This window comes from Benincasa hispida, chromosome 12 (genome assembly GCF_027475165.1).
Source record: "Benincasa hispida cultivar pf3 chromosome 12, pf3_genome.v1.1, whole genome shotgun sequence".
Lineage (NCBI taxonomy): Eukaryota > Viridiplantae > Streptophyta > Magnoliopsida > Cucurbitales > Cucurbitaceae > Benincasa > Benincasa hispida.
The window spans coordinates 5615980-5643899 of NC_143489.1; the positions used below are offsets into that span (position 1 = coordinate 5615980).

Below are 27920 nucleotides of genomic sequence, written 5' to 3' on the forward strand. Positions count from 1 at the left end.
CTCTTACATAATAAAAATCATGCTTCTCTAAATTATAACAATTACAATAAAGAGATGATGCATGATCAATGCATAACCTTAGGTGGGATTTACTATATGTGCATACCATATGACATATAAAACATATATCGCATGTATTAAACAAAGAGATTAATGGACCGTAATGAGCCTTTAAACCATAAAACCAGAATGAAAACCCTATCTATTACATTTTTCATCGAGCAAACTGGTTCAAGGGCGAACCGGATCTTGAACCACCAGGAGGTCTTCATCGTGTAGCAAACTCCAGCAGGTAGATGATCGTTCAATGCGCACTAGACGATAGAAACATTGCAAACGATCGCGTAGACGACGATGAGGCTACGAAGCCTGATTGTCCATGCGATCGTGTAGCGCGACGATAGATAAACGATTTACCTTGAGTTACTAAGCGATGAAGCTTGCTGACCTAAACGATCATTTAGCACGCACGCGCATTAAATGATACTCAGCGATCGCGTGCCCGATCGTCAACCCGATACAACCAAATTTTGATCGCATACCCTATCGTTTAACCGATGCGTTCAACCGCGATCACATACCCCTTCATCTTCACGATGCGATGGACAGCGATCGCATAGAACCTATTCTGCACGATGCGATCAACCCTAGATCATCTCCTTCCTGAAAGTGCCGCAATCTTTGCCCAAAAGTTCGACGAACGACTCAAGACTTTAAACATTTTGAATACAGACTCGATTACGATTATTTATGCCCAAAAACACAGGGGCCTTTACAAATAACCGTAAATGTAAAAGGTATTAAACAAACGAGGCAATTCATCCTGAAAACATCCATTAATCCGGCACATCCACAACAGAATTAACATTTAAAACATCATAGAAATGCACCCACCATGAATATATACGTTATTTCATTGAAACAGATGAAATCAGAGTATCAGAAACCTGGCTCTGTTACCAATTGAAGGATCTCATACCGAGAGTTCCATGAGCGGGTTTATATCGCTCCGATTTCACAGTGACTGAAACACAAACAATATACATTCAACACATATAGTTATGCTTATAATCTAATTATTGGCATGCTCAGAATACAATAAGTAACAAGGAAAGGGTTCATACCAGATGAAGATACTCTTCGAACGTCTGAACCCTAAGTAGCAGAAAACCTCCTACAGATCTACCAGCACCCAGCAAGTATATCGACTGCAACAGCACGATCAGAATGCACACGAACACTGCAGCGAGGATCACACCACCACAAGAGAAACCCGAGTATCCTCGGCATAAAAAACCCAAAGAGTGGCCTTTGGTGAGTTTGGTAGAGGACGGAGGCGAACGTGTCGTGTAAACGATAAGAAAGTGGGAGATGAAACTCTGCTATCGTATAGCGAAATGCTTATCGTATAGTAGAGCTACACGATCGTGTATGAAAGACTGAACGATCGTTTAGGTAAAATATATATGATCGTTTAGAGAAAATGTGAGACAGACGATTGTTTAGACAAACGAGCTTCTATTGTATAGGCTCTCGCGATCGCTTTCACGAATTCTTTTGGGCGCGCGATAATACTAATGCACGAATGATTAAAATGAAAACGATTTTCATTGTTTTAACCCGTTAATTATCAAATAATTAATCAATTAATTTAATTAATAAATATAATCATATTATATTTATATCCTATAGTTTGATATCATATATCTACTATAGTATTTTCTCCTCTACTTGATATAAATCATATTTATATCTAATTTCCTCCAAAATATAATGTATCTCGTACATTTAGCCAATTATATCATACATAATTAACCAATCCAATTATATCATATACAATTCAACTTTCTCTTGTTAATTTGAATATTTCAAATTAAACCAAACATTGGTTCTCGACTTTATCCAAGCTACCCAGGTGATCTAATGGACCTGTGGCTCGAAGCTCCAACGGTACGTGAATAGCTGACTAAACTCTTTAGCCACGAAATCCACCATCCGTTAACTGTCAGTGATTCCATTAAAGACTAATAGCTGAACTCTTCTTACTACAGATATATTTCTATGTCCATCGAATATAACCAATCATGAGTATGATGACCCTTCACAGATGCTCGTAAGTACAGCGGGGCCAATTTACCATTTTACCCTTGTAGTTATATCTCGCTCCTTAAGTACCACCGATTCCTCTAATGAACATAGTCCAACTATGTGTGAACATCTCTCGGGCCAAGAGAAGGTGTGTGGCACCACATAGTTCAAGCCCCGGAATCAGCCCTTAAGGAAGCCATCTATCTACTTACCACTGCCTCGGGGAAGGAGTGAATTCCATCTTGTGTAGTTGAGTTCCCAGCTCCCATATCAGACGAATCCCCAAAATGGTAGGTTTGAATCGACGACCTGGCCACTTGCACTTATATAAATCAAAGGACCACCCTCAATGGTAGGAGTTCCCAACTCACTCAGGATTGAGATCATATTACCTATGGTCATCCTAGTGAAGTGAAGTCTCTGTCATGAACGGTGTTATATAACGAGACATTAACACTTCATGCTCAGGTCTTATATAAATTCTTTGTATAGGACGCCCCCTGCTCGCATGTCCCCAACACGAATGATTAGGATCAGACCATCTGTGACAAGTCACAACACTTATGACCATTCCACAAAGCGGGCTGCATTCGTAGTGTTACCAGGATAAGGTTTCCCTCCTTTATCCATATACTACAGACCATTTTGGTTATCACTCAAGACATGGTCCACTTATTGTCACCACATACATGCTTGAGTCACATATAGATAACCAGGGATTTTATTTTTATTGTTTTGTGGTAAAGCAAATAAAACAAATAACCGAGCAAAAAACAAGATGTGAAGTAAATATCATAATTAACAAGATGTGGTACTTAAGGAGTGAGATGTAACAATAGGGGAAAAACAGTAATTTGGCGCAGCTGTACTTACGAACATCTATGAAGGGTCATCTTACTCATGATTGGTTATATTCGATGGACACAAAAATATATTTGTGGTAAGAAGAGTTCAGTTGTTGGTCTTTAGTGGAATGTCTAATAGCTAACGGACGGTGGATCTCGTGGTTAAAGAGTTTAGTCAGCTATTCACGGACCGTTGGAGCTTCGAGCCACAGGTCCATTAGGTCCCTTGGGTAGCTTAGATAAAGTCGAGAATCAATGTTTGGTTTAATTTGAAATGTTCAAATTGATAAGAGGAAGTTTGATTATATTTGATATAATTGGACTGGTTAATTATATATGATATAATTGGCTAAATGTATGAGATACATTATTTTGGAGGAAATTAGATGATTTATATCAAGTAGAGGAGAAAATACTATAGTAGATATGTGATATCAAACTATAGGATAAAAATATAATATGATTATATTTATTATTAATTAATTGATTAATTATATGATAACTAATCCAAAAATCACGTTTAGACGTGGTTAGTGGGAAAGAGTTGGTTATTGTAACCGATGAAATAAAAATGAAATTGTTTAATTTTGAATCGTTCAATCGATCGTCCAAAAGAATTCACAGGCACGCATTGGTGAAAAGCTAATCGATCGCTTAAGCATTTCGAGAGCCTATGTGATAGTACCTTTCTGCCTAAACGATCGTCTACCTCGCGCCTAAACGATCGCACACTTGTTCCTACAAGATCGCATAGCTTCTCTAAATGATCGTAGTGTGTGGCGATTTTACTAAACGATCGTATACCATTTCCTAAACGATCGTTCAGTAAACCTACACGATCATGTAGCTTCTCCTAAACGATAAGTATCATGCTATGCGATAGTGCCTTTTTCCCTCCCACTTGCTTATCGTCTACACGATCCGTGCTTTCTCCTTCCTCTACTAAATTCACCAAAGACCACGCTTTGGGTTTTCACTCCGAGAATACCTAGGGCTCTTTTCTGGTGGTGTCGTCCCCACAACGTTCGTGTTCGTGCGGTTGTTCGTGCTGCTGTTGTTGACGCTGTTGCTGGGCATTGGTAGATTGCTTTGAGGGTTCCACTGCGTTGAGTTCCGAAGATTGAAGATTGTCTTCAACTAGTATGGCAACTCATTCCCTTGTTATTTTGTTGTTCATAACATGCCGTTAATTAAGATTTGTTTGCATAACTATACAGTTGAATGTATATTGTTGTATTTCGGTCACTGTGAGATCAGAGTGATCCGAACACGCTCATGGAACTCTTCGGTAAGAGATCCTTCAATGTTTTATATCCACGTACCTATGAAACTTTTTAAAATGGTATAAAACTTAGCTACTTTAATGTTATCAAAACCATTAAATCAGTTGAAGAAGATCAACAAATTAACATTTTATGCCATTTGAACTTTCCTCCTATAAGCAAAAAATGTGTCCTCCCTTATTCTTCTTCCTTGTTTGGATGGAAGAAGTCTATTTTATTATACCAAGGTCCTTCTTTCATCCTCTAAAGATCAAATTTTCAATTTTAGTAATAGTTTTTTTTTTTTTTTTTTTTTTTTTTTACAAGTCGCAAAAATAACATCATGGTAGTAATTGTAATTACACACTTAAAATTTCAATTGTAAAAACTGAACCCTCAAACTTATACATATTAAAATTGGACTCACAAACTTGCAATGGTTATAGAATTTGGACCCCCAACTAATAAAAATTGAACCCTCAAATGTATACAATTACTAAAATTTCTATAATTGGGTAAGTTTTAGGGTATATCACAACTACCACCATACTAGATGATTTTTGCAATTTTCCATTTTCTTTCCTTTTAAACTAACTAAATAGAGACACGTGTGAGATACACAGGATTTAAAAAGTTTATGACAATTTTTTTTTTTTTATAAAATTTAAATTTTGATTGAGACTTTATATTTCTGTGAAGTTCCATTAGTAAATAGTTGTTATCAAATAAATTATATATTTACTGTGAATGTAAAACTATATATTTATTGTTTATCGTACTTAAACTTATTAAAAATTATATTATGTAATTTCGAATTTTTCTAAGATTTTTATTTTAATTTAGAAATAATATAAGTTTGAATCATTGACTCAATAAAATTGAAAGGTAAAAATAACCATAATAATCTAATATGTATAACAATCGTGATTTGATAACGATTCCACTTTTTAAATCAAATATCAAACTGTTGAAAATTAAATACATCTATTTCTTCATCATTTAAAAAATATATATAAATAACAAAGCTATGGTAGAAAATTTTGAAACATAATTTTCAATGCAGATATAAGATTTTTGAATGAATGTATTTGTAACTAAGTTTAAATTTTAAATATTCCACATCAATAAAAGCAAAGAAAGAGAAAAAATTATAAAGTAGATAAATATTTATTTGGTCACTTCTCGAAATAGGTTGATTTATAGAGACAATAAAATGGGAATATGTTTTATAAAATTGATTTAAAAAATTGTGCATGAGTTCATAATTAAATTTACTATCTACCATACAAAAAAATGTACACATGCCCCATTGTTCTCTCCTCTCCCTGCTATCCAACAATCCCTCTTTCGTTATTTTTTCTTAGGAAAAGACACGTAAAAAATGAAACGTAAAATAGCCCACATAAATAAGAAGAAAAGATGCAAACAATTAAAATTGAAGATATAATACATATTTATTTAAAAATTAAGGATAAAATAGGAAGATAAAGAATTTCATCTCTCATAACCCCTTTTATATTAATGTATCAATTTTTTTAAAAGAGTAGAATTAAATTTCTTTTAATCCCCAACCATAGTATTAAAGTTAATGTTCTACTCTATTTCATAGTTAATTATGTATAATTTGATTTTTTTTTAATAATTGTCCATATTATGTTCACATGTGTATCCTTTCTGTGTATTTTAGATATTTATATCTATTCAAAAACTTTAGAGTATCGTCTACAAGACTTCAATGTCTAGTGAATGGCTATACGACAACAACTTAATTCTATTAAAAAAAAGCAACTAACAAAACGAAGATATAAGATTGTAATCATCTTGAAATGGGAGAATGAAAACTTTAATACTATCATTCTAAAATCATTTCTATCATGAGAAATTTTGAAAATGGAGATGGGACCAAAGAAGAACATTATATAAAATATTATAAATGGTAGTTGAGGTATACATATTTAATTTGCCACTAACAATTTGATACTCAATCTAAGAACTAATCGATACTATTCAAGATATGGTACAAGAATGAGGATTCTCCTCTACACTATATACACGATAATGAGGACCTCCATAACCAGTATAACCATAGCATTGGTGCAATTTAACCATCTCTTCAATTGCTTCACTTTCAATCTTTCCTGTTTGCTTCTCTCCTCCTTTTGCTGCAGGCTTCTCTTCCTTCGCTGGGCCGACGCTGACGATATCGGCGTTCGGCCAATGCTTTCGAACCTTTGCAACTACGTCAACCGGATCAACTTCCCCTATTACTGTTAGCTTCTTCTCCTTCATGTCCATGGCAATCGATTCAATTCCTTCAAAGAACAAACATTTTAGCTCAGATCATCTCTCAGAAAAGAAAAGAAAAATAGAAGAAATCGCAAAGGGTTGTTGAGTAATTGATTACCTTGAAGAACAGAGACTGCTTTCAAAGCCTTTCGTTTTCCTTTGTCACCATGTATGTCCAACTTCAACACAACTTTCTGCACAAGGAAAATTGTTTTGTTAGTAAGATCAAAAGAGAGGAATTGAGTTAAGAAAACAGAGAGATAAAGAAAACCCATGAATAAACAAGAAAAAACAGAGCAAAAAAGAAACAAAGTGAAGTGAATTGAAACTCACCCTCATATTGAGATGGGTCTGAGAATTTGAATTGTTGAAGAAGAAGAAGAAGAAGAATGGCTTAAATAAGAAAATAAGGCAAAAGGGTAACGTTTGGATTTTAATAGGAAATAGAAAGGACGCCATTATTGTGATTCCTTGAAGGCCACGGTTCAATGACACAGCCAAACCAAAAGTCAGGTCTACCCTAACCAAGTCGTCGTTTCAAGACTTATTATTATTATTATTGTTTGTGGTAAGAAAATACTTTTCAAAATCATGAGGACCCCGAAATTAATGTAGGTATACTGAAATTTACGAAAAACAAATTTACAGTGTAAAAGAATGGAGTACATTTGTGTAGTACTAAGAATTCTTTTTGTAATTGATATATTTTTTTTCCTTAGGATTGTCAAATTCTCATATTCCATTTACTGTATTTATAAAATAATTTGTTTCTAAACTTTAGTTGGTAAAAATTGAATTTTTATAATTTTAACTTTGTGGCCATTCAGTGTATGATCACTTTACTTTCTAGACTTTAAAATTGGTAAACAATTTAATTCTATGAAAATATATCAGGTAAGTTTCCACTATAATACTAATTTGTTATAAATTTTAAAAGTAAGATTCCGTTTAATAATCTTTTAGTTTTTTATTTTTCATTTTTGAAAAGTGTGTTGATATTCTTACAATTTTATTGCCATATTTTTTTTTATTTTATTTATTGTTTCATAATTAGTATACATTTAATGCCAAATTTTAAAAGCAAACTTATGTTTTTAGAAACTGCTTTTTAGAGTTTCCAATATTTTTCTTGTGTTTTGAGAATACTTTTAAGAAGCAAATAACAAAAAATAAATAAACCAATAAATAGAAATAGTGTTTATAAGTTTAATTTTCACAAAATTTAAAATTAATGGTCAAATAATTATCGATCTCCATTATTAGAGGAAGTATTTTTAACTCTTTAAATATTTGGAGGTATATATGATTTGAAGCTTAGAAATATGATTGTTGAAGAAGTAGAATGGTTTAAATAAGAAGATAAAGCAAAAGGGGAATGTTTGGATTTTGAAAGGAAATAGAAAGAAAGGAATATGTTTGGATTTTGAGGTTAAAAAATACACTTCGAACATAGAGGACCCAATGATATTAATATGGGGTTACAAACTTTATGACGATGAAATTTATATGTGAACAAATTGAGTAGCACACTTTTGGTGTTAAGAATTTTTCCATAATCGATATATTTCTTTTCTTAGGATAAGAGGTTTATATTCTCATACTTTATTTTATTATTTAAAAATAATTTGGTTTCTAAATTTTAGTTTTACTTTTTTATGCCTTTAAATTTGTAATAAGTCTGAACTTTAATATATCATGATTTAGTTTTTAGATTTCAAAATTTGTTAATAATTTAATTCTATGAAGAAAATATAGTGTAATTTTTCATTATAATATTAAATTGTTACAAATTTTAAAAACAAAGGCTCCATTTGGTAATCATTTTATTTATTATTTTTTTTTTAAAAAAAAAATTAAGCCTATGAACAGTATTTTCACATCTAAATTTCTTTTTTTATTATTTATTTTTCATCAATAGTTTAAAAAACTAAGGAAAATTTTGAGAACTAAAAAAATTAACTTTCAAAAAGTTGTTTTTGTTTTTGAAATTTGTTTAAGAATTCAACCATTTTACTTAAGAATGATGCAAATCATTGTAAAAAATGTGGATAAAATAAGCTTAATTTTCAAAAACAAAAACTAAAAACCAAATTGTTATCAAACGGGGTCTAAATTGTTACAAACTAAATTTCAAAGAGTAAGTTCCTGTTTAACAACCATTTAGTATTTGGTTTTTTATGTTTGAAAATTGTGTTGGTTTTCTTACTATTGTAATGCCATGGTTTTTATATTTTATTTTTTTATAATTAGTAAACATTTAAATTTTTAGTCAAATTCTAAAAATAAAATTATATTTTTAAAAATTATTTTTTGCAGTTTTAAAAAAATTAACCTGTGTTTTGAGAATACTCTTAAAAAGTAAATAAAAAAACGAAAAAAAAAATCAATGAGTAAAAATAGTATTAATTCAACTTAAAATAAATGTAGGTTGTATTCTATTGTGGGGGTAAAGAATAAATGATAGTTATGTGAAATATTTTAAGACTAATTAATATTGCAATGACAATTTTGTGAAATTTTAAGACTAATTAATATTGCAATGACAATTTTGTGAAGTTTTCATATTGGTGAATAATTTGGGTGCTCTCTTAAATCGTGGTGGAACGAAGAATTTTATATAGGGGCACTATATGTACAAGTTCAACAAAAAAAATCTATAAATTGATGTAAAAAATAGTTTTCATAACTTCATATATTAACTAATTTATTACGTTACAATTGCCTCTACAAGTTTTTATGTTTTGAAATCGATCCCGACTCTTCACTTAGTTTGAATCGACTCAGTTGGTGAAACCGGTCGAAGAGAGACTCGTGGACTGAGTCCACGATTTTTTTTCTTTTTTTTTTTTTTTTAAAGATCGATTGACTAATTATTATTTTTTTAATTAGAGATGTATAACAATATTAAGATTCGTGGACTAGGTTCACAAATTCCTTCATTATTTAACTTAATCATATATTTAATCTACAATGAAAACATAATTATTCTGCACTTATATTAAAAAAAAATGTCATGATACTAAAGAAGATATACAATTAGTTCTTTAATTTGAAAAGAAGTTTACATGAAATTTAAAGATGACCCCCTGACCCTTACCCCATATGGAGTTGTCTTCGTGTGCCTCTAAATTAGCTTCACCCTATTGTCGTTATCGTCTACGGCGAATAAGTCTTCCATCAGTGTCAGTTGTTTGCTGAATAATACTTTCTATGTTGACCAATGTTTGGTGACACATTGAATCCAATTATGATAAATTGTGTTGTATAGAATATTGATGTAAATCTCCAATAAAATTATTCTGTACGATGAAAATAAATAAATATTAAACCATATTCATATCATATATTTGAAAATTTTCTGATTTTAGATCTCTTACCATGCAGTAATAGTAAGCGTTGTCAGGTGCGATAAATTCTCTTGCATCGTACAAAAGTAGTCATCTGATACAACTGACCCATTTGTTATTTCTCGTTGTGCACAAAATTCAATTTATAAGTTCAACATATAAGATCTAAAGATTATACATTTAAATCAACCCAAATCTAAGATTCATAAACTATACATTTAAATCTGCTCAAATAAAAACAAAATAGTATATCCATGAATCATACACACTACAAGAAATCTGACTTCTCCCGACGTCACATTTCGTCGAGAAAGTGTGAAAAATTCGTCAGGAGAGCCTCTCCCAATGCATAAACGGTCGTCGGGAGTTTGGTCGAGAGAAATCCGTCGGGAGAGGATCTCTTGACGCACTATTAAACGGCATCGGGAGTTATGGGGGAACTCCCAATGCACATGTCGTGCGTCGGGTGTTCCCACTAACTCCCGACCCCTAGAGGCGTCGGGAGTTCCCCTATAACGTCAATTTTAATATATCGTTTGTAATTTTTTAAAATTTGATTTGAAAACCTGTAAAACATATTAAACCAAATAAAGATTCACATAACTAAAAAACGAAAATGAAGTCCATATTATAACAAGTAAATAAAAAATTATAATATCCAAATGAAGTCGATAAACATTCATATCACAAATACATAAAAGAAGTAAAATCAAAACAACATCTAGAAAACTTCTCGAACATAGCATCTTCAACAATTGTCCCAGCTCATCTCCGAACAGCATTCTATAATAAAACAAAAACATTGAAATGTTATATCGATAAACATCCACAACACGTTCAAACTTCAATACTGGTGGTAATGAAACTCTACCCACCCCCACGACAAACATGTAAGCTCCCGAAATAAAAAACACACAAAAAGTCTCAAGAATAACCAACACACATAAAAGTCAAATTTGTCCCCAAAATGGTTTATTTGAATCCCCCCACCACAACACATTAAACTTCGTAAACATTCATAAATATACAAGATAGCCAAGTTCAAAGACAAGACAGGTGTAATGAAACTCTACCCACCCCCCACGACAAACATAGAACCTCCTGAACATAAAAAACACACAAAACGAGTAAACAATGACCAACACACATAAAACTTAAATTCGTCCCCGAAATGGTTTATCTCAACCCCCCTCCCACCATCACTACAACACATTAAACTTCGTAAACATTCATAAATACACAAGATAGCTAAGTTTAAGGACAAAACGGGTGTAATGAAACTCTACCCACCCCCCACGACAAACATGGAACCTCCCAAACATAAAAAATACACAAAATGAGTAAATAATGACCAACACACATAAAACTCAAATTCGTCCCCAAAATAGTTTAACCCAATCTCAACTCCCCTCCCTCACAACACTTTAAACTTTGTAAACATTCATAAATACACAAAATAGCCAATTTCAAGGACAAGACGGATGTAATGAAACTCTACCCACCCTCCACGACAAACACGGAACCTCCCGAACATCAAAAACACACAAAACGAGTAAATAATGACCAACACACATAAAACTCAAATTTGTCCCCAAAATGGTTTATCCCAATCCCCCCTCCCCTCCACACACCACAACACATTAAACATCTTAAACATTCATAAATACACAAGATAGCCAATTTCAAGGACAAGACGGGTGTAATGAAACTCTACCCACCCCCCACGACAAACATGGAACCTCCTGAACATAAAAAACGTACAAAATGAGTAAATAATGACCAACACACATAAAACTCAAATTTGTCCCCAAAATAGTTTAACCCAATCTCAATCTCCTCCCCTCCCCCCACCACATTAAACTTTGTAAACATTCATAAATACATAAGATAGCCAACAAAAAACATATCAAAATCCAGTTGTTTGTCTACCATAACTGCAGGATAGCCAAAATTCTTTAATTATCATAAAGCTACTTAAGACATAACTATACTTTGCTACCATAACTGCAGGATAGCAACATATTAGATAACTAAATAATGTAGTAATCATACCTAATTTGATGGGTCTCCTTTATGTGATCGTACCACGTCTTCAATCATTTTTTTCATTTCTTCCATTTGTCTTGCATGATCCTCTTGCAGGTTTTTAACGTCTTCAAGTTCCTTAATCCTCGACTGAGACTGTTGGAAATTGGCTCTCAATTCCTCTATTCCCGCCTCCATTCTTTGAGTAGATGACGAGCTTGATGAGATACTACTCCTTCTTGACTTATGCTTAGGGCCCCAACCTAGGCCTTTTGAATATCCGGGTCGTCTACCCAAAACCGTCTCACAGATTTCATCCCCTGTTAGTAGTTGAGAACCTTCTAGAGTGGGGCTGGATTGTAATTCCAATATTTGATGCTAGACATAATGATTAAATGGGTAAGAACGAGCGATTAAAGTTAAAAGTGAAAAACAAAACACGATAGTAAAGCAAAAAATGTTACATGTGCATTTTCAGTTGTCTCGTTCACAAACTTGCCACCTTTATAGTGTGTTTCCCTAAATAGGTAAACACGTCCTATTTCTTAACCCTCCTTTGTCTGCAACTCTACCTGAATTTTCAGGAATGACTTCGATCCACCTACGTGGTCGAATGGTAATTTCTCTCTATTTTTCCTGTTCGTCACACATTTCTTACATTTGAAGAAAAAAAATATGTCAATAGTGTGATACACGCCATAAATATTCTACCTGAAACGCTTCACTCTCAAAGCGTTCACACAAAAAGTACCAATCTTCTGGCCTATTTTTAAGCCAACTAGGCAAATTAGCACGTGCTTGCTGAGGATCTCCACATTTTCTGTAAATTATATACAAATCTACTCTAAATTCTTTGAAGGAGTTTTGCATTTGATGTTCTATAAAACGGTTAAGTCGTTGACTGGACAGATCAAGTTCGAAATGAGCCTACAAAAGAGGGAGGGAAGAATTAGCATAGATGATGTTCATGACTGTAAAAGAATAAACTTATAATTACTTACCAATAATTGACTTTTAGCCAATTCTATGAACTCGTTTGGAACCTCAGCAAAAGTACAACAACGTACTGGAAATGCAGATCTCACGGCGACGCCGATCGCATTACTAAATCGTACCGAATGTTGAGATATCGGTTTCGTCTCCCTCTCATTTATCACGATTGTAATTCTCCCATGTTTTTTGAAGTATTTTTCCAACTCAATGTTCCGCGAATGCTCTCCTTTCTTCTGATTGGATGCTGAGCTACTATCTGAAGAATAAAAAATTTAAAATAGTTTATGATGTATTTCAGTAACAAAATATATTTCAAAATATACTAACCTGAAGTATCACCCACAGAAGATACTGTGTTGCCTAGATATATCTCCTGGAATTCTTCATCAGCCTCTCGTTGCCTATTAGGGGTTGACATTGTATCTATACAAACACAAACACTACAAGAATTTTGGGCTTTAATATCGGTTGGAAAAAGTGAAATCGGATGTATAATGTCGGTTTTTTTTTCTAAAAAAAACGGATCTTTAATGTCGATTTTAAACCGACATTGTAGGTATACATTTAATGTCGGTTTAAAACCGACATTAAAGATCCGGTTTTCTTTTTTTCCTTAAAAAAACAAAACCCATTCCCCCCATTTTTTTCATTTCCCGCTTCTATCCCTATCTATCCTATCTATCCCTTTTCTAAACCCTATTTTCCCCATCAACCACCTCCTCCTTAGTCCCCCCCATTTTTGTTTCTTACGAAAATGATATTAGGTTACATTTTGTTTCTCTCCTTTCTCTCTCAGATTTCAGACAAACCTTCATAGACGACAAAGAGAACTGAAACCGAAAGCTATAAAAAAAAATGGCGACCAAAAATGCCAAAAAAGCCAATCTCTTGGATCATCACTCCCTCAAACACCTACTCGATGAATTTGTTTCTGAGGTAGAGAAGTAAGAGATATGTGACGAGAAATGGCAGAACTCATAGATAGGTCGACAATGTCGATCCATGTAGTACCGATTTGAAATCGATTTTGCATCTTTTCGTACTCCCGATGCCATTGATAAACAAGCAGCGAGAGTCATAGTCGATGCTTTGAGAAGATTCCAATGATGATTGAAAAAATAAATTGAAGAAAGAATAGAGAGATCGGTAGAGATATGAAGGATTTGAATCTGTTTCTGAGGTAATTCAATCTGCAATTTCATTCCCCCTTTTTAGATCTTTTTCGCGTCAATTTTAATCTAGGTTTGAGCTTTTTCCTTGCAGATTGTCACATGAAGGATTTGAATCTGTTTTTGAGGTAATATGAAGGATTTGAATCTGTTTCTGAGGTAATGCTATTTGGCTACATTTTAGTGTTTTTGAATATAAACCAGCTAAAAAAACTACAAAGTTCTCGCCCAAATCCCTCCCCTCTTGGCTCTTGCCCAAATCCCTCCCCTCTCGCCCAAATCCCTAGCTCTCGCTCATAAAGTCCATCCGCTCTCGCTCATAAAATCCATCTGCTCTCGCTCTCGCTAATAGTCTCTGCAGCGCAGCCCTCTCGCTCTCGCTCTCACCCTCGCCCTCGCCCTCGCTTAAATCCCTAGCTCTCGCTCATAAAGTCCATCCGCTCTCGCTCTCGCTAATAGTCTCTGCAGCGCAGCCCTCTCACTCGTCCCTCCATTCTCGCTACTATCGCTCTTGCTCATACCTCCACTCTCGCTCATACCGGATATTGAAATCTTCACAGTATTGAAAGCTCTCACTCATACCTCCACTCTCACTCTCGCACCCTCTCGTTTGACTTATATAAGAGTCAAACGAGATATCTATCAATCGATGCTCGTAAACTGGATGAAATATCTATCCCATTCGGCTTCCATCTATCGTTAAATCTTTGTCTTCAACTCAAAAACATTGCGTCAACCATGTCAGTTCAAATCACCAAGTTGTACTGCATTTTGTATTGTGATTTGTCTTCCAGGAACTCAAGCACAATGATAAGAACATACAAAAACATCAGGTCTTCCAATTACTTATTTATTACAGAGTTTTCTTGATCTTTGTTGCTTTTCGAGTGTTCATAGAATGTTGGAAGCGGGAGCTTATCCTACAAACTATACGCTTGAAATCGTGTTGAATGCTTGTTGTTCTTTGCAATCTATCGAATTCGGGAAGCAGGTTCATGCATATATCATCAAATATCATATAGATTCTCCGATTTAAATAGTTAGTATCTACTAGCGTTCTTTAACATCCGATTTAAATAGTTAGTATCCTACAAACTTGAGTTTGCTACTTCTGTCTTCTTTTTAATCATGTTGATTGAAGTTGCCTCATATTTGTATTCTCTCAATCTCTTCCTCTACCATATACTTTTAATGGTGTTGTTTGTGTGTTTTTTAGGTGTTTGGAAGGGATGGGGAGGAGATGGATTTCTTGCACATCAAGGAATTCACATAAAAATTGTTCCTGGTAAGTGCATTTTTGAATGCTTGCAGTTTTAAGCACAGTTTCTAAGTGTTTTCAAGTGACTCTATTTGTAGTTTATTGGATAAGACTTTGAATTATGTTGATGTTACAGGAAACATTATTTGATCCATATGCTTTGGGTTGTGGGCATCTCTTCTGCAAATCATGTGTTTGTTTAGCTGCTTCAGTGATGATTTGTGATGGACCGAAGGCTGCCAGCCAGGAGTCTAAATGCCCGGTTTGTAAAGAGGTTCGTATTTAGTATTTGAAGCATTTAGATTACGAGCTGTTATGATTTGAAAAGTTTGAGAAAAAGACGAATGCACTGATGCAGGCTTCTTTTTACAATTTGTTCATACTTTTCTGTTCCAAATTAATACTCTAATGCACTGATGCAGGGTCATTATCATGGTTCCGAACCTGAACAATATGATCCAATTTATGTCTTGCGGTTTTCAATTCATGCTCTGTCAATGGGATACATCGAAGCTTTGGAATTTACCACCTTGGGTTTGCTTGCAATTGCATTTGTTAGTTTGTCTTCAGCTAATGATAGATTAAGAAAAAATAAAGAGGTATGTATTATTTGATACTGGAATTGTCGATATGTTTTTGTTCTTTGCAATTATTTGTAAGCTAAATGGTAACTTCAAGGTTAGCTTTTGGAATTGAAGGAGTTGGTATTCTGGATCTTACCATTTATTATATGAGACTTGTTCAATGTCGGTTAAGAATTAAAAAAAAAAGGCTTTAATGTTGTTTGCAACCGACATTAAATGTCTTTAATGTCGGTTGCAACCACCAGGCTTTAATCACTAAAGACCTTTAATATCGTTTGCAACTGACATTAAAGGCAATCGACATTAAGGGGCTCTAATAACACTATCTTTTATATCGGTTGCCAACCGACATTAAAGCCCGAATTTCTTCTAGTGAAAAAAGAGAAAACAATATTAAATTAACAATAAATACGTGTAAGCTAGAGAAAAAGAGAATTGAGTAGATACATCATTACTCATCATCGTAATCTAATTCAAATTATTCATCAGCACTTGAACTGTTATTGGGAGATAATTGTTCTTCATCATCATCGTTTATGAAGTCATGATCGCCATGTACAATAATTGGTCTTTCCACAACTATAGGATCAACGTCTACTCTGCATAAAGTGACCTCCTCAATGGTTTCATCCACTCGGACGCCACCAACAATTTCTAGTAAATCTAGTTGTGCGTTTTCAACATCATCCACTTCAGTACATCCCACATTCGTTTATTTTGGACTACTTGAACAACTTTCCAATTGCTACCATGTTTGATGGCATCAATGTAAAAGACTTATTGTGCTTGGATAGCAAAGATGAAAGGTTCATCGACATACCAAAAGTGTGATGTATTGATCGATTTGTATCCTAAATCCACATGTGTCCTATTACTTTTGTTGTTATCTGTGTCAAACCATCTACACTTCAACAAGAAAACGCGTCTTCTATTTGCATATTGGAAATCTAATACTTTGTCTACAACACCGTAGAAATTGTTATCCACACTTGTGTTCTCACTGATCTCCCCGGCCACTAGGACTCCACTATTTTGTGTAGCTCGACGATTATCACGCTCTACAATATGAAATCGTACCCCATTAACAATGCATCCATTGTAAGAGCGCACCTCAGACGAAGTCCCATTACAAGTGAAAAGAAATCATCGGAGATATCTTCTTTCTCGTGTCGTTGTAGAACCTGATAATTAATTATACATTAAAAATGACTACAAAAAATGAATCATCCCTCAACTGTTGTCTACAAAATGACTATGTATACCTGAGATTTGAACCAATCAGAAAATTTGCGTTGATGTTTTATATATAAGTCAGAGGCGCTTTGAGCTTCACGACAAATTAACCTTGAATGTTGCCTACAAAATTGATCATTTAAATGTTATATCAAAGGAGATACCCTAGAATTTAGAAAAGGAAAAAGTTTGAAACGTACTTGCGATAGTCTGTTATTTCTTTACAATTGTTGAGAATGTACCAATGTGCAATACGCTTTTCCTCCGCTGATAGCGTCCCTAAAGTTGACGCCCCTAATGGTCGTACCCTCTGCCTAAATAATTCAACCAAATATCTCGTGATCGGGAATGTTATCATCATTTCGTTCATCTCTATTGAATCTCGTTTCAATCCCACTTATATATCGCGAGCAGAAGTTCCATGATTCATTCATTGCATATGCTTCCGCTATAGACCCCTCGGGACGTGCTTTGTTCCGTACAAATTGTTCTAATGTTCGTAAACTTCTTTCAATAGGATACATCCAATTGTAACTAACTGGACCCACCACTTTGGTTTCATATGGTAGATGAACTGCAAGGTGTACCATTACATCGAAAAAGGTAGGTGGGAATATTCTCTCCAATTTACAAAGTATGACTATGATGTCTGCTTGTAGTCTGTTCAAATCACTTATACATATTGTCTTTGTATATAAGTCACGAAAGAATGTACACAACTCAAAAATAGCAGTGGATACGTTCTTCGGTAGGTATGCTCAAATACCAATAGGGAGTAGTCTGTGAAGCAATACATGACAGTCGTGTGTTTTCAACCCCGATATTTTTCCATCTTTATCATTGACACATCGTGATATGTTAGATATGAATCCATCAGGGAATTTCACTGATTTCAAATACTTACAAAACGAAATCCGTTCACCATTTGTTAATGTGTATGCTGCGTGTGGTTTTACATATCTGTTATCGACTTGTATCAAGTGTAGGTCCTTTCTTATCTTCAAATCTTGTAAGTCTACTTGAGCGTTCGTTGTATCATTTGTCTTTCCTTCAATATTTAACAATGTGCCCACCAAATTGTCGCATATGTTTTTTTCAATATGCATTACATCTAATTTATGTCGCAACAATAGTCTGGACCAATATAGAAGTTGGAAAAAAATACTTTTTTTAGTCCAGTTTAGAATTCGTTTTTTTTTTTTTATCTTGCTTCGATGGATGTTTGCTAAGCACAGAAAAGTTTAGCGTATTTATTTGTTGTAATATCTCTTCTCCATTCATTACGACTAGTGGAGGTCTACGTTCAACTTTTCCATCATGTTGTCTACTTCGATGCCAACTATGATTCTTTGGAAGATAACGTCGATGTCCTATAAATGATATTTTTTCTTTTATCTCGAAGGACGAGTTATCTTCTTTACATATTGGACATGCTTGATAAACTTTTGTACTCCACCCAAATAAGTCACCGTACGTAGGGAAGTCATTAATCATCCATAATAAGGTAGCATATAGTTGAAAAAACTCACCAGCAACAGAATCATAAGTTCACACACCAATTGTTCACAACTCTTTCAACTCTTCAATCAACGGTTACAAGTAAACATCAATTTCCTTTTCAGGAGATTTTGGACCAGGTATGAGCAAAGACATGAAGAAGTTTGTTTCATTCATGCATTTCCAAGGGGGCAAATATAAGGAATTATCACCACAGGCCACATACTATAAGAAGTGCTTATATTTCCAAACGGATTGAAGCCATCTGAAGCTAATCCCAAACAAACATTTCGAGGATCTAAAGCGAAATGAGGGAATTCACGATCAAAATGTTTCCACCCCTCCGCATCAGCTGGATGTCGCAATACATCATCCGTTTCAACTCGCTTATCTTTATGCCATCTCATGTCAGAAGCGCCTTCTTTTGATGCAAACAATCGTTTTAATCTCGGTATCAATGGAAAATGATGCAATACCTTATGTGGTATTTTTTTACCCTTGCCATCATTAACTTTGTACCGAGATTCACCACAGACAGGGCATTGTTGCAAATCTGCAAACTCTTTCCAATACAGTATACGATCATATTTGCACGCATGAATAGACTCATAAGCTAGGCCTAAATCACGTAATTTTTTCTTGGCTTCGTAAAAGGAAGTAGGTATAGAGATGCCAGCTGGAAACATTGCTTTTAACAATCCCAGCAACATGTCAAACGATTTGTTACTCCAGCCGTTCAAAACTTTGATATGCATCAACTGCACTAAAAAGTTCAAGGATGAAAATTGCGAACACCTAGGGTATAATTCATTACATGCTTCGGTCATTAAATCCTCGAATAAGTTCGTGGTATCTCTTTCTTGACCATTAAAGGACTTTTCATTCTCAATCCTTCCTTCATTTGAATTTTCGTTTTCAATTGGAACTTATAAATCTTTTATAAGATTCAACATCTCATTTTCTTCGACAACATTACTCTTTATACTATCTACTTCAACATCTTGTATTGAATGACTTGTATGACTTCTAGATAAGTTTATTGGTTCTCCATGATATACTCATTCACAATATAAAGGGAGATATTCCATATGTTAATAGATGTCGTTCCATAATATTTATCTTTTCCCAAATTGAATTCATACAATTCTTGCATGAACATCTTATTCGTCCGGAATCATTAACTTGAAACCTTGCCATATCTAAGAACTGTGATACTCCTTCTCTATACTCCACTGATAACTTATTCCTTAGTTTAATCCATTCTTTTTTCATCCTTAAAAATAAATATTTTCTGATCAACTTGTAATCCAAAACAATAACCTGGATTAGAGGACAAAGTACAAAGTATTATTAAGCATTGAGTTCCATAATTTTCATTTTTTAAGGAAAAATAAACGCATAGGTCCCTAGACCGTTTAAATTGTCTTAACAACTTTCAAATGTTTTATTTAATACGTCTCCAAGCTTTCAATTTTGTGTTTAATATAGGCCTTTCATCTATTTAACATCTTCTAAAATTTACAAGCCTATTGGACACAAAATTTAAAGTTCAATTTTCTATTAGACACAAAATTTAGTTTTATGTCTAGTAGATTCTTTAAACTTTTTTAAAATATTAAATGTGTTAAGTACCAAATTGGAGGTTTAAAGATTTATTTTATATTTTTTAGATTAATATAGGCCTTTCATTTATTCAACATCTTCGAAATGTTGAATCATGCATCCTTAGGCTCCAAATAACCAACAACATATGACATGTTTGTTATAAAATTACTCTCAACAATTTCAGAGAATTGTAAAACAAATATATTCTGCAAAATTGACGAGATATTAATGGGCATGATTTGTACAAAAAAAAAAAAATTCAGAGAAAATTTTAATGGGCATGATTTTAATGGACATGATTTGTACAACAATTTCAGAGAATTAACAAAAGCGAATACAATATTGAAACACATTTTAATGGGCATGATATTAATGGATATGATTTGTACAACAATTTCAGAGAATTAACAAAAGCAAATACAATATTGAAACACATTTTAATGGGCATTTCACATATGATTTAAATAAATATACAAGATAAAATAAAATGAGAAAATTACCAGCGAGGAGACGACGGTGGCGGTAGGCAGTTGATTGCAGCTGCTGACCAAAGGGAGGAGCGGCAGCGGCGGACGAAAAATGGATGAAAAATGGGAGAAAAATGGGAGAGGGAGGGAAAGGAATTGGTGGAAAAACACTTTTTATATTGTAAAGGGAGAAATGGGAGAAATATAGGATGGGAAAAATGAAAGAAAAATTGGATGGGAAAAATGAAAGAAAAATTGGATGGGAAAAATGAAAGAAAAATTGGATGGGAAAAATGGAGAAAATGGGAGGTAAAGTGTAAAAGAATGGGAAAATGGGGAGAGGGAGGGAGAATGGTGAAGAAAAATGAGGAAAATGGGAGAAGGAGGGAAAAATTTCAGAGGGAGAGGAAGAAAATGGGGGCGGCGCTGGTTGGGGGAGGGGGGAGATTGGGGTTAGGGTTTTAGGAAAATGGGGAAAAAATGGGGGAGTGGGAAAGAAGAAGGGATCTGGTTTAAACCAAACCCCTCTCCCGACGCTGCCCGACGGGCGACGGGAGATCCGTCGAGAGTTCCCGAGAACTCCCGACGAGCATTTACGTCGTCGAGAGAGACTGTCTCTCTCAACGACCTAACTCTCGACACTCTATTTAGGCGTCGGGAGAACTCCTTTTTCTTGTAGTGACATCTAGTTCAGCCAAGTAGATATAAAATGATATATATATGAAGCAATCGTCATTTTTATAAACAAATATATATATTTTCTTAAATCAACCCACCAAATAAGCCAACAAAATCATCCAAAAAAATAGCCAACAAAATTAGCCCAACAAAATTCAATTTCTAAGTTCAACATATATCTAAAGATTATACATTTAAATCATGGATCCATAAACTAAGTCAAACTCAAATGCAAACAAAATGATATATATATGAAGCAATATTCATTTTTATAAACAAATACATATATTTTCTTAAATTAACACAAAAAATAGGCCAACAAAATCATCCAAAAAAAAGCCCAACAAAATCCAATTTCTACCCAACAAAATCCAATTTCTAAGTTTAACATATATCTAAAAATTATACATTTAAATCATGGATCCATAAACTATACATTTAGTTCAACCCAAATGCAAACAAAATGATATATATATATATGAAGCAATCTTCATTTTCGAACTTGATCCTCATTTTTATAAACAAATACATATATTGGAAAAAATTAAAGAAAAAAACTTTACCTAAGGCGGACGAAGACAGAGATTGGAGACAGCAGGTGGTAGATTGACTCACGACGATAACAACAAGAGAGGAGAAAAAGGTAATCATGAAGACGGCGGACGATAGTGGATTTGGCGACCAGCGGTAATAGGGAGGAAGAAAAGAGAAAAAGATCTTGGATGGGGGAAGAAGAAGGGGTTGCAGCCGTTTAAGGTACTACTAAGTCGTGTACAGGGGTCCACGATTATCTCAATCAACGCTGCATGACTGCCACATTGGCCGTCTGCGCGTGTCAGATCACAGGGACTCATGTACTGGGTACACGATTTAATTCTAATCATGTACTGGGTATACGATTAAAATATCTATTTTGTCAATATTATCCATCCAACTCTATTTTTGTTAATAATTATTAAAATAATATTATTTAAAAAAAATCTCAGTACATGTGCTAAAAAACTAGTATATTAAAAAGTGAGGATGTAGGAAAAACTTTTTTTGAACACTTTTGTCATTTCTTCAATTTACTAATTTACAAATATGCCATTAAAAGTTAATTATAAATAGTAAATAAATAATAAATTATTAGTTATCAATATAATACATAATTAATTTATTATTAATGATCAATAGTAAGTGTAATATAAATTTAAAGATTAGAAGGTAAAAAGTTTCTTCTTCATTAAATTAGATTCACTATAAATAGTAAATAGATAATAAATTATTAGATATTAATATAATACAAAATTAATTAATTATTAATTATAAATAATAAGTGACTTTAAAATTCGAGAAGTTCTAACTTCCAACTTCTACTATTGTAAAAATGAGTTTTCTTGATCACCTTTTTCACTAACACCTAAAAGCTTCATTCTTCTTCTTCTTCTTTTCGTTCTCTCAATAAATTGTTTTTCAAGTCTTTTCAATTTTCAAAACATCTCAAGATGTCGATACATTCAAGTTGCAAAGAAAACATGTCTTACATCTACAACTTGAATCTTAAGATTGTGATGTTACACTTCAATTTTGATGAAGTTGAATAGGAGTGTTTTGTCTACCCATTGTTATGAAGAAATGAGCACTCTTTTTTGTTACTATTTTTTTAATTTTTTTTATAATCACTGTATGATTTAGATATTTGTTGAAAAAATAAAAAAAATAAATGATTTATCTCTTTTGACGAATGTGTATAACTGAGGTCTTGAATTTTCTTTGTTACTTGTCCTTCGTTGTTTTTTCTTATAATTTGTATATTACTATTTTATTTCAAATGATAACTAAAATACAATAGATTAATCTATCACATGCTTATGTTCTTTTTGTTGAATAAAAAATTATGTAACCTTATACATATTTTTCAATCAATTATAAATAGTAAATCGATTATCAATAATATATTAACAAAAAAAGTTGTCGTAATTATTAAAAATTAAAAGGATAGGACATAAAACGTTTTATTCCTTCATTTACAAAGAATTTTTCTTTAGTTATTATTAGAAGTAGCTTTATTTATAGTTAAAATCAAATTAGTAATACTAAATAAATCAAATTAGTATATTAATTTCATTGAGTTTAAAAGGTTGATTAGAAAAATTAATGGTTTCGAATTGGGAAGAAATAAGTTTTTCTAAAAAATGATGATAAGACCTCTATTTTTTAAAAAAATTTACATTAAAAACAATAAAGTGTAATCTCAAATCCACTAAAAATGTGGTATGAGATAAATTAATATAATTTTAATAAACCTAGGAAGATTAAATGAATAGAATGTAAAAAGTTAGAATAAATTAATTATTGATTTAACAAATTTTTATCTAATTATATTTAATATAACATATTAAAATTTTGGTATATCAAAAGTTATTATTATTATTAGGCGAGAGAATAAAATGACTATATTTCTATAAATCTACTAAATAATATTTTATCCAAACTATAAAAAAAAAAACTATTTTAATTTTTTTTAAATATAAACACTAAAACACTAGTTATTTTTAAATGTCACGTTATTGGACCTACTTTCCTTTATATTCTTTTGGTTGCTTGTAGAGATGTACGCGGGGCGGGGCGGGGCCGGGATGTTATTCCCCATCCCCATCCCTACTCCCCATTTCATTCCCCATCTCGGTGAAATTTTCCACGGGGATCGGAGCAGGAATTCCCCGCAGGAAATTCGTGGGGATTGGGGTGGGGATTCCCCACGGAAAATTTTTACTCTTTTTTTTTTTTTTTTTGTAAGAAACCAATTAACTTAAATCACTAATGTGAGTAAATTTTAATTAAATAATTAACTCTATCACTAAATTGTTTATTATAATTATTTTTACATGAAAATTTGAATTTAAAGATAAATTACACAATTTTTGGCTTAAAAAAACTAATTATTCTTTTAGTAGAAAGAATAAATTATAAATCAAATTATTCACATATATAATCTAAATTTAAATATTCAATTTATACATATTCATTAGTTTTCCCAATAAATAATCAAATTTGAAATTTAAATGTAATATTTATATAATAATAATAGCATAACATTAGATAACTATATGAAATAAATAGGTAGAAGCTACTCAGGGCGGGGGCGAGGGTAGGGGCGGGGACGGGGAACATTCCCCGTCCCCGTTTAACTCATGGAGAATTTTTTTCCCACTCCCTCCCCATTCCCCGCCTAATCGACGGGGCGAGCCCCATGGGGCCTATCCCCATGGGGAAATTGAACATCTCATAGATAGCCATCAATCCATAAATATTAAAATTTATAGAATAAGGGAAAATTAATTACAAATATAGAACAAAAATTGGCAAAAGACTAAAAAGCCCACACCCAGCCACTATTTCAGGCGACTATTAGTGATAGCTTTCGATTTGAGAAATGTGCTACCTCTAATAGTTTTGGCCGTTTGTTATAAATTTTCTTTTAGAAATTATAGACAATAAAATGTCTTCACCTTGTTTCATCGTTGATTTCAAAATGGTGGTTATCAATGATATCAATGATAGCTTCAAGCATTGATAACATGCTATCAGTGACAACTACTATTAATGATAATTTTTTAAAACATACCTTCTATCATAATAACATTCTATTTGTTATCGATGTGATGTTATCGGTGAGAGCCTCTATCATTGATAACTTTTTTTTCTATCATTCCTCAAACCTTTCTTATCAGTGATAATGTCTATCATTGATGTCTTTCTATCAATAATAGCTTCTATCACTAATAGTACTAATTATTTATCAATATTCTTGTGTCCCAATAATATATTATTAGTCCTAAGTCAACCCCAAATTTTTTACATTTCCTCTCTCTTCATCCTCCAATCAGGCTCTCTCTCCCTCTGCAAACAGTGTCATCACTGGTGGTTGAACTGACAGTCTCTTCACACACGCCGTCCACCCTTATTGCCGACACTCTAATACCGTTCTGCCATATAATGTCTTTGCCCGTCCCAACCCCTATTTTCTCTCTTCGCACATCTTTCTCCTTCGACCTCACACATGTTGAGATAAGAAAGTAGAGAACTAAGAGGAAATCAAAAGGAAAAAGAAGAAGAAGAAAGAAGGAAACTGAAGAAGGAAGAAAGAAAAGATAAGAAAAGAAGAAAAAAAAGAAGAAAAGAAGGAAGAAAGCGCTGATTAGGAAGAAGAAAGAGTAAATTTGTAATATATAAATTTTTTTAATGTACTATATAAAACTTTTAAAACCTAATCGATTAATTTATAAAGTCTTTCATATGTGCCAAATTGAAGTGATCGGCAACAACTTCATTTCGTGAAGTTTTTCCTGTAACGATCCGACTTTCTAATACATCTCATAGAACCATTATTATATGCATGCATAAATAATTTACATTGAAAATAAGACAAAATGGACTATTTTATTAAATAAAAAATTTAAACAAAATTTCATCTCAAGATTCCATACAGTTTAGTTCGGGGTACTTCTAAAACATAAATTTTAAGATAAGGGAAATTAACTGAAAATGAAAATCTCTAACATCTAAATTCTGTAAAAAAAAAAAAAAAAAAACAAGTTCACGAAAAGAAGACTGTCTAAACATGACAAAACATATGAACTCAAATGCGGAAACATTTTCTAGTCCCATTGGCACTGTCACGTATTCCTCTTGTCAATTGTCCAAGTGTCCTTTTCCTTACCTAAAAAACATGTAAACATAAAGAATGAGTATAAAATACCCAGTAAGTAACCCCATTACCAGGATCAGGCTATGCCTTCGTACATAGTGAATGCCTGGATTAGTGGGACAATCATACTATAACTGTTCCAGAATGGCTAACTAAGGGGATAACGTCTCTCGCCTTAACATGCATGTCAAGTGGCTTTATGACATACCATCAAGTAAAACATGATAGTGAAACAGTCGATTTATGAAGTCGTAGCAAGCTAATGAGCCTATCCGTTCACGCATGCCTAGTGGCTTAATGGCACGCCAACAAATAAACATGGAACTAGACCCATCGGTCTCCTATATCAAAAAATGCATCAAGCGAGGTGGTTTATCAGCCCTTCTAGTCTAACATGCATCATATACAAAAACTCATAGGAGGTCCCACAAATAGAACATAATATAGTACATAATTGCAACATGCATCAATTTCATGCATCAAATGAGTATTACATAATCCAATTCACACTACCAATAATCCAATAAATAACGTGATAACTCTAAACTAAGGCGTTTGGCACGAAGACACTAGTAATAGTATCACTTACTTCAAAGCTTAAGCTCAAATAACAGACAAAAAGATAATTCCCTTCTTGGCTTGAAAATCTTGGATCAAGATTCCTAATGCAAAACACAACATTCAATTTCAACTTTTGGGACCAATTCCAAAACACATAGAGATTCTTTCCAATGATCTCCAAATCACTTGCCCAAATCTTGCCAAAATCACTCTTAAAGTGATGGACAGCTTGCTAGAAACGTCTCAAAATCTCAACTTCAATCTCCTAAAATTAAAATTAAACCAACAATAAAACTAAGAATCAAAATCCCCAAATTTCAATAATTACTGACGAGATTGAATGGTTTTTAAACCTTACATACAAAAAACGTGCCAAAATGCTTCAATCTTGTTGGGCTACGACCTTAATGATGGAACATAAAAGCATGCAACGAAAGTAATCAAAATTAATAAGCACTCTTATCACACTTAATTTGAGTTTAAAAGCATGCAAGAACATAGATTTAAAAAAAAAGGGGGTTTCAAGAATATATTGCCTTTGATGAATCTTCTTCAAAATCTTGCTCTTCACTACGAATTGGATCTTCGAATTCACATTAAATCACCATAAAGATCTTCTCTACTATTTTCTAACTCGGGTTGTGTGGTGGAAACACTGAATTGAGGTCAATTAGGTTGAGAAAGTAGTGGGTTTTGGAAAGAAAAACTAGAACTTCAGGTTTCAAACTTGCATGAATCTCTTCCACTTTGAAAATCTAAAGCATTTAACCATGAATAACATGCAAATAATTGAGCTTCAGTTCTATGATACCTCAAAGAACATATCCAAAGTGGGCTAGGTGTTTAATTAGGAATAAACCATTTCAATTAAAGATGAAAACATTCAATTTTCTAAATTTTAATTTAATTTTCATTAAAATTAAATTCAAATATAAAAAATCAAATCTCAATTTGATTTTTTTAAAATTAAATAAATTATTTATTTAAATAAATAATTAATTCAATAATTCAATATCAAATATTAGATTAATCAAACACCTAATTTATACATGAATCATATTCATGTAATTCAATATTTAAATCAATATTTAAATATTTTAATCTCTCCGATTTCATTCAATTTTGAAAAAATTAAACGTTTTGATTATATTGAATAAAATTAATCAAACCCTAGTTTGAATTTGAACACTTCGAATTCAAAAATCCTAATTTCAATTTGAACTTTCAAATCATCTCAATTCACTAATCCAAGATATAATTTTACGAACTAGTAGAGGGACCTTATGGACCTACAAATCATGAATTTCAACGATTTGAGATTAATTGGCT

At 33.0% G+C, this 27920-nt stretch overlaps 1 protein-coding gene and 1 pseudogene across 1 annotated transcript; both read right to left on the reverse strand.

The window, feature by feature from the left end:
- Positions 1-6092: 6092 nt before the first annotated feature.
- LOC120068116 (heavy metal-associated isoprenylated plant protein 39-like) lies at positions 6093-6997 on the reverse strand. Its single transcript, XM_039019813.2, has 3 exons — positions 6815-6997; positions 6600-6675; positions 6093-6507 (listed from the first exon to the last, which is right to left on the reverse strand). Exons 1-3 carry the CDS (start codon positions 6938-6940, stop codon positions 6203-6205), a joined length of 507 nt encoding a protein of 168 aa, XP_038875741.1. The 5' UTR covers positions 6941-6997; the 3' UTR covers positions 6093-6202.
- A 9338-nt stretch (positions 6998-16335) lies between these two features.
- Positions 16336-19859, reverse strand: LOC150031719 (uncharacterized; annotated as a pseudogene).
- Positions 19860-27920: the final 8061 nt, after the last annotated feature.

Coding starts and splice junctions, on each gene's coding strand:
- LOC120068116 (XM_039019813.2), bottom strand. CDS start 6,940: ATGGCGTCCTTTCTATTTCCTATTAAAATCCAAACGTTACCCTTTTGC. Junction 6,676..6,814: donor AGACCCATCTCAATATGAGG/GTGAGTTTCAAT, acceptor TTCCTTGTGCAG/AAAGTTGTGTTGAAGTTGGA. Junction 6,508..6,599: donor AGCAGTCTCTGTTCTTCAAG/GTAATCAATTAC, acceptor TGTTCTTTGAAG/GAATTGAATCGATTGCCATG.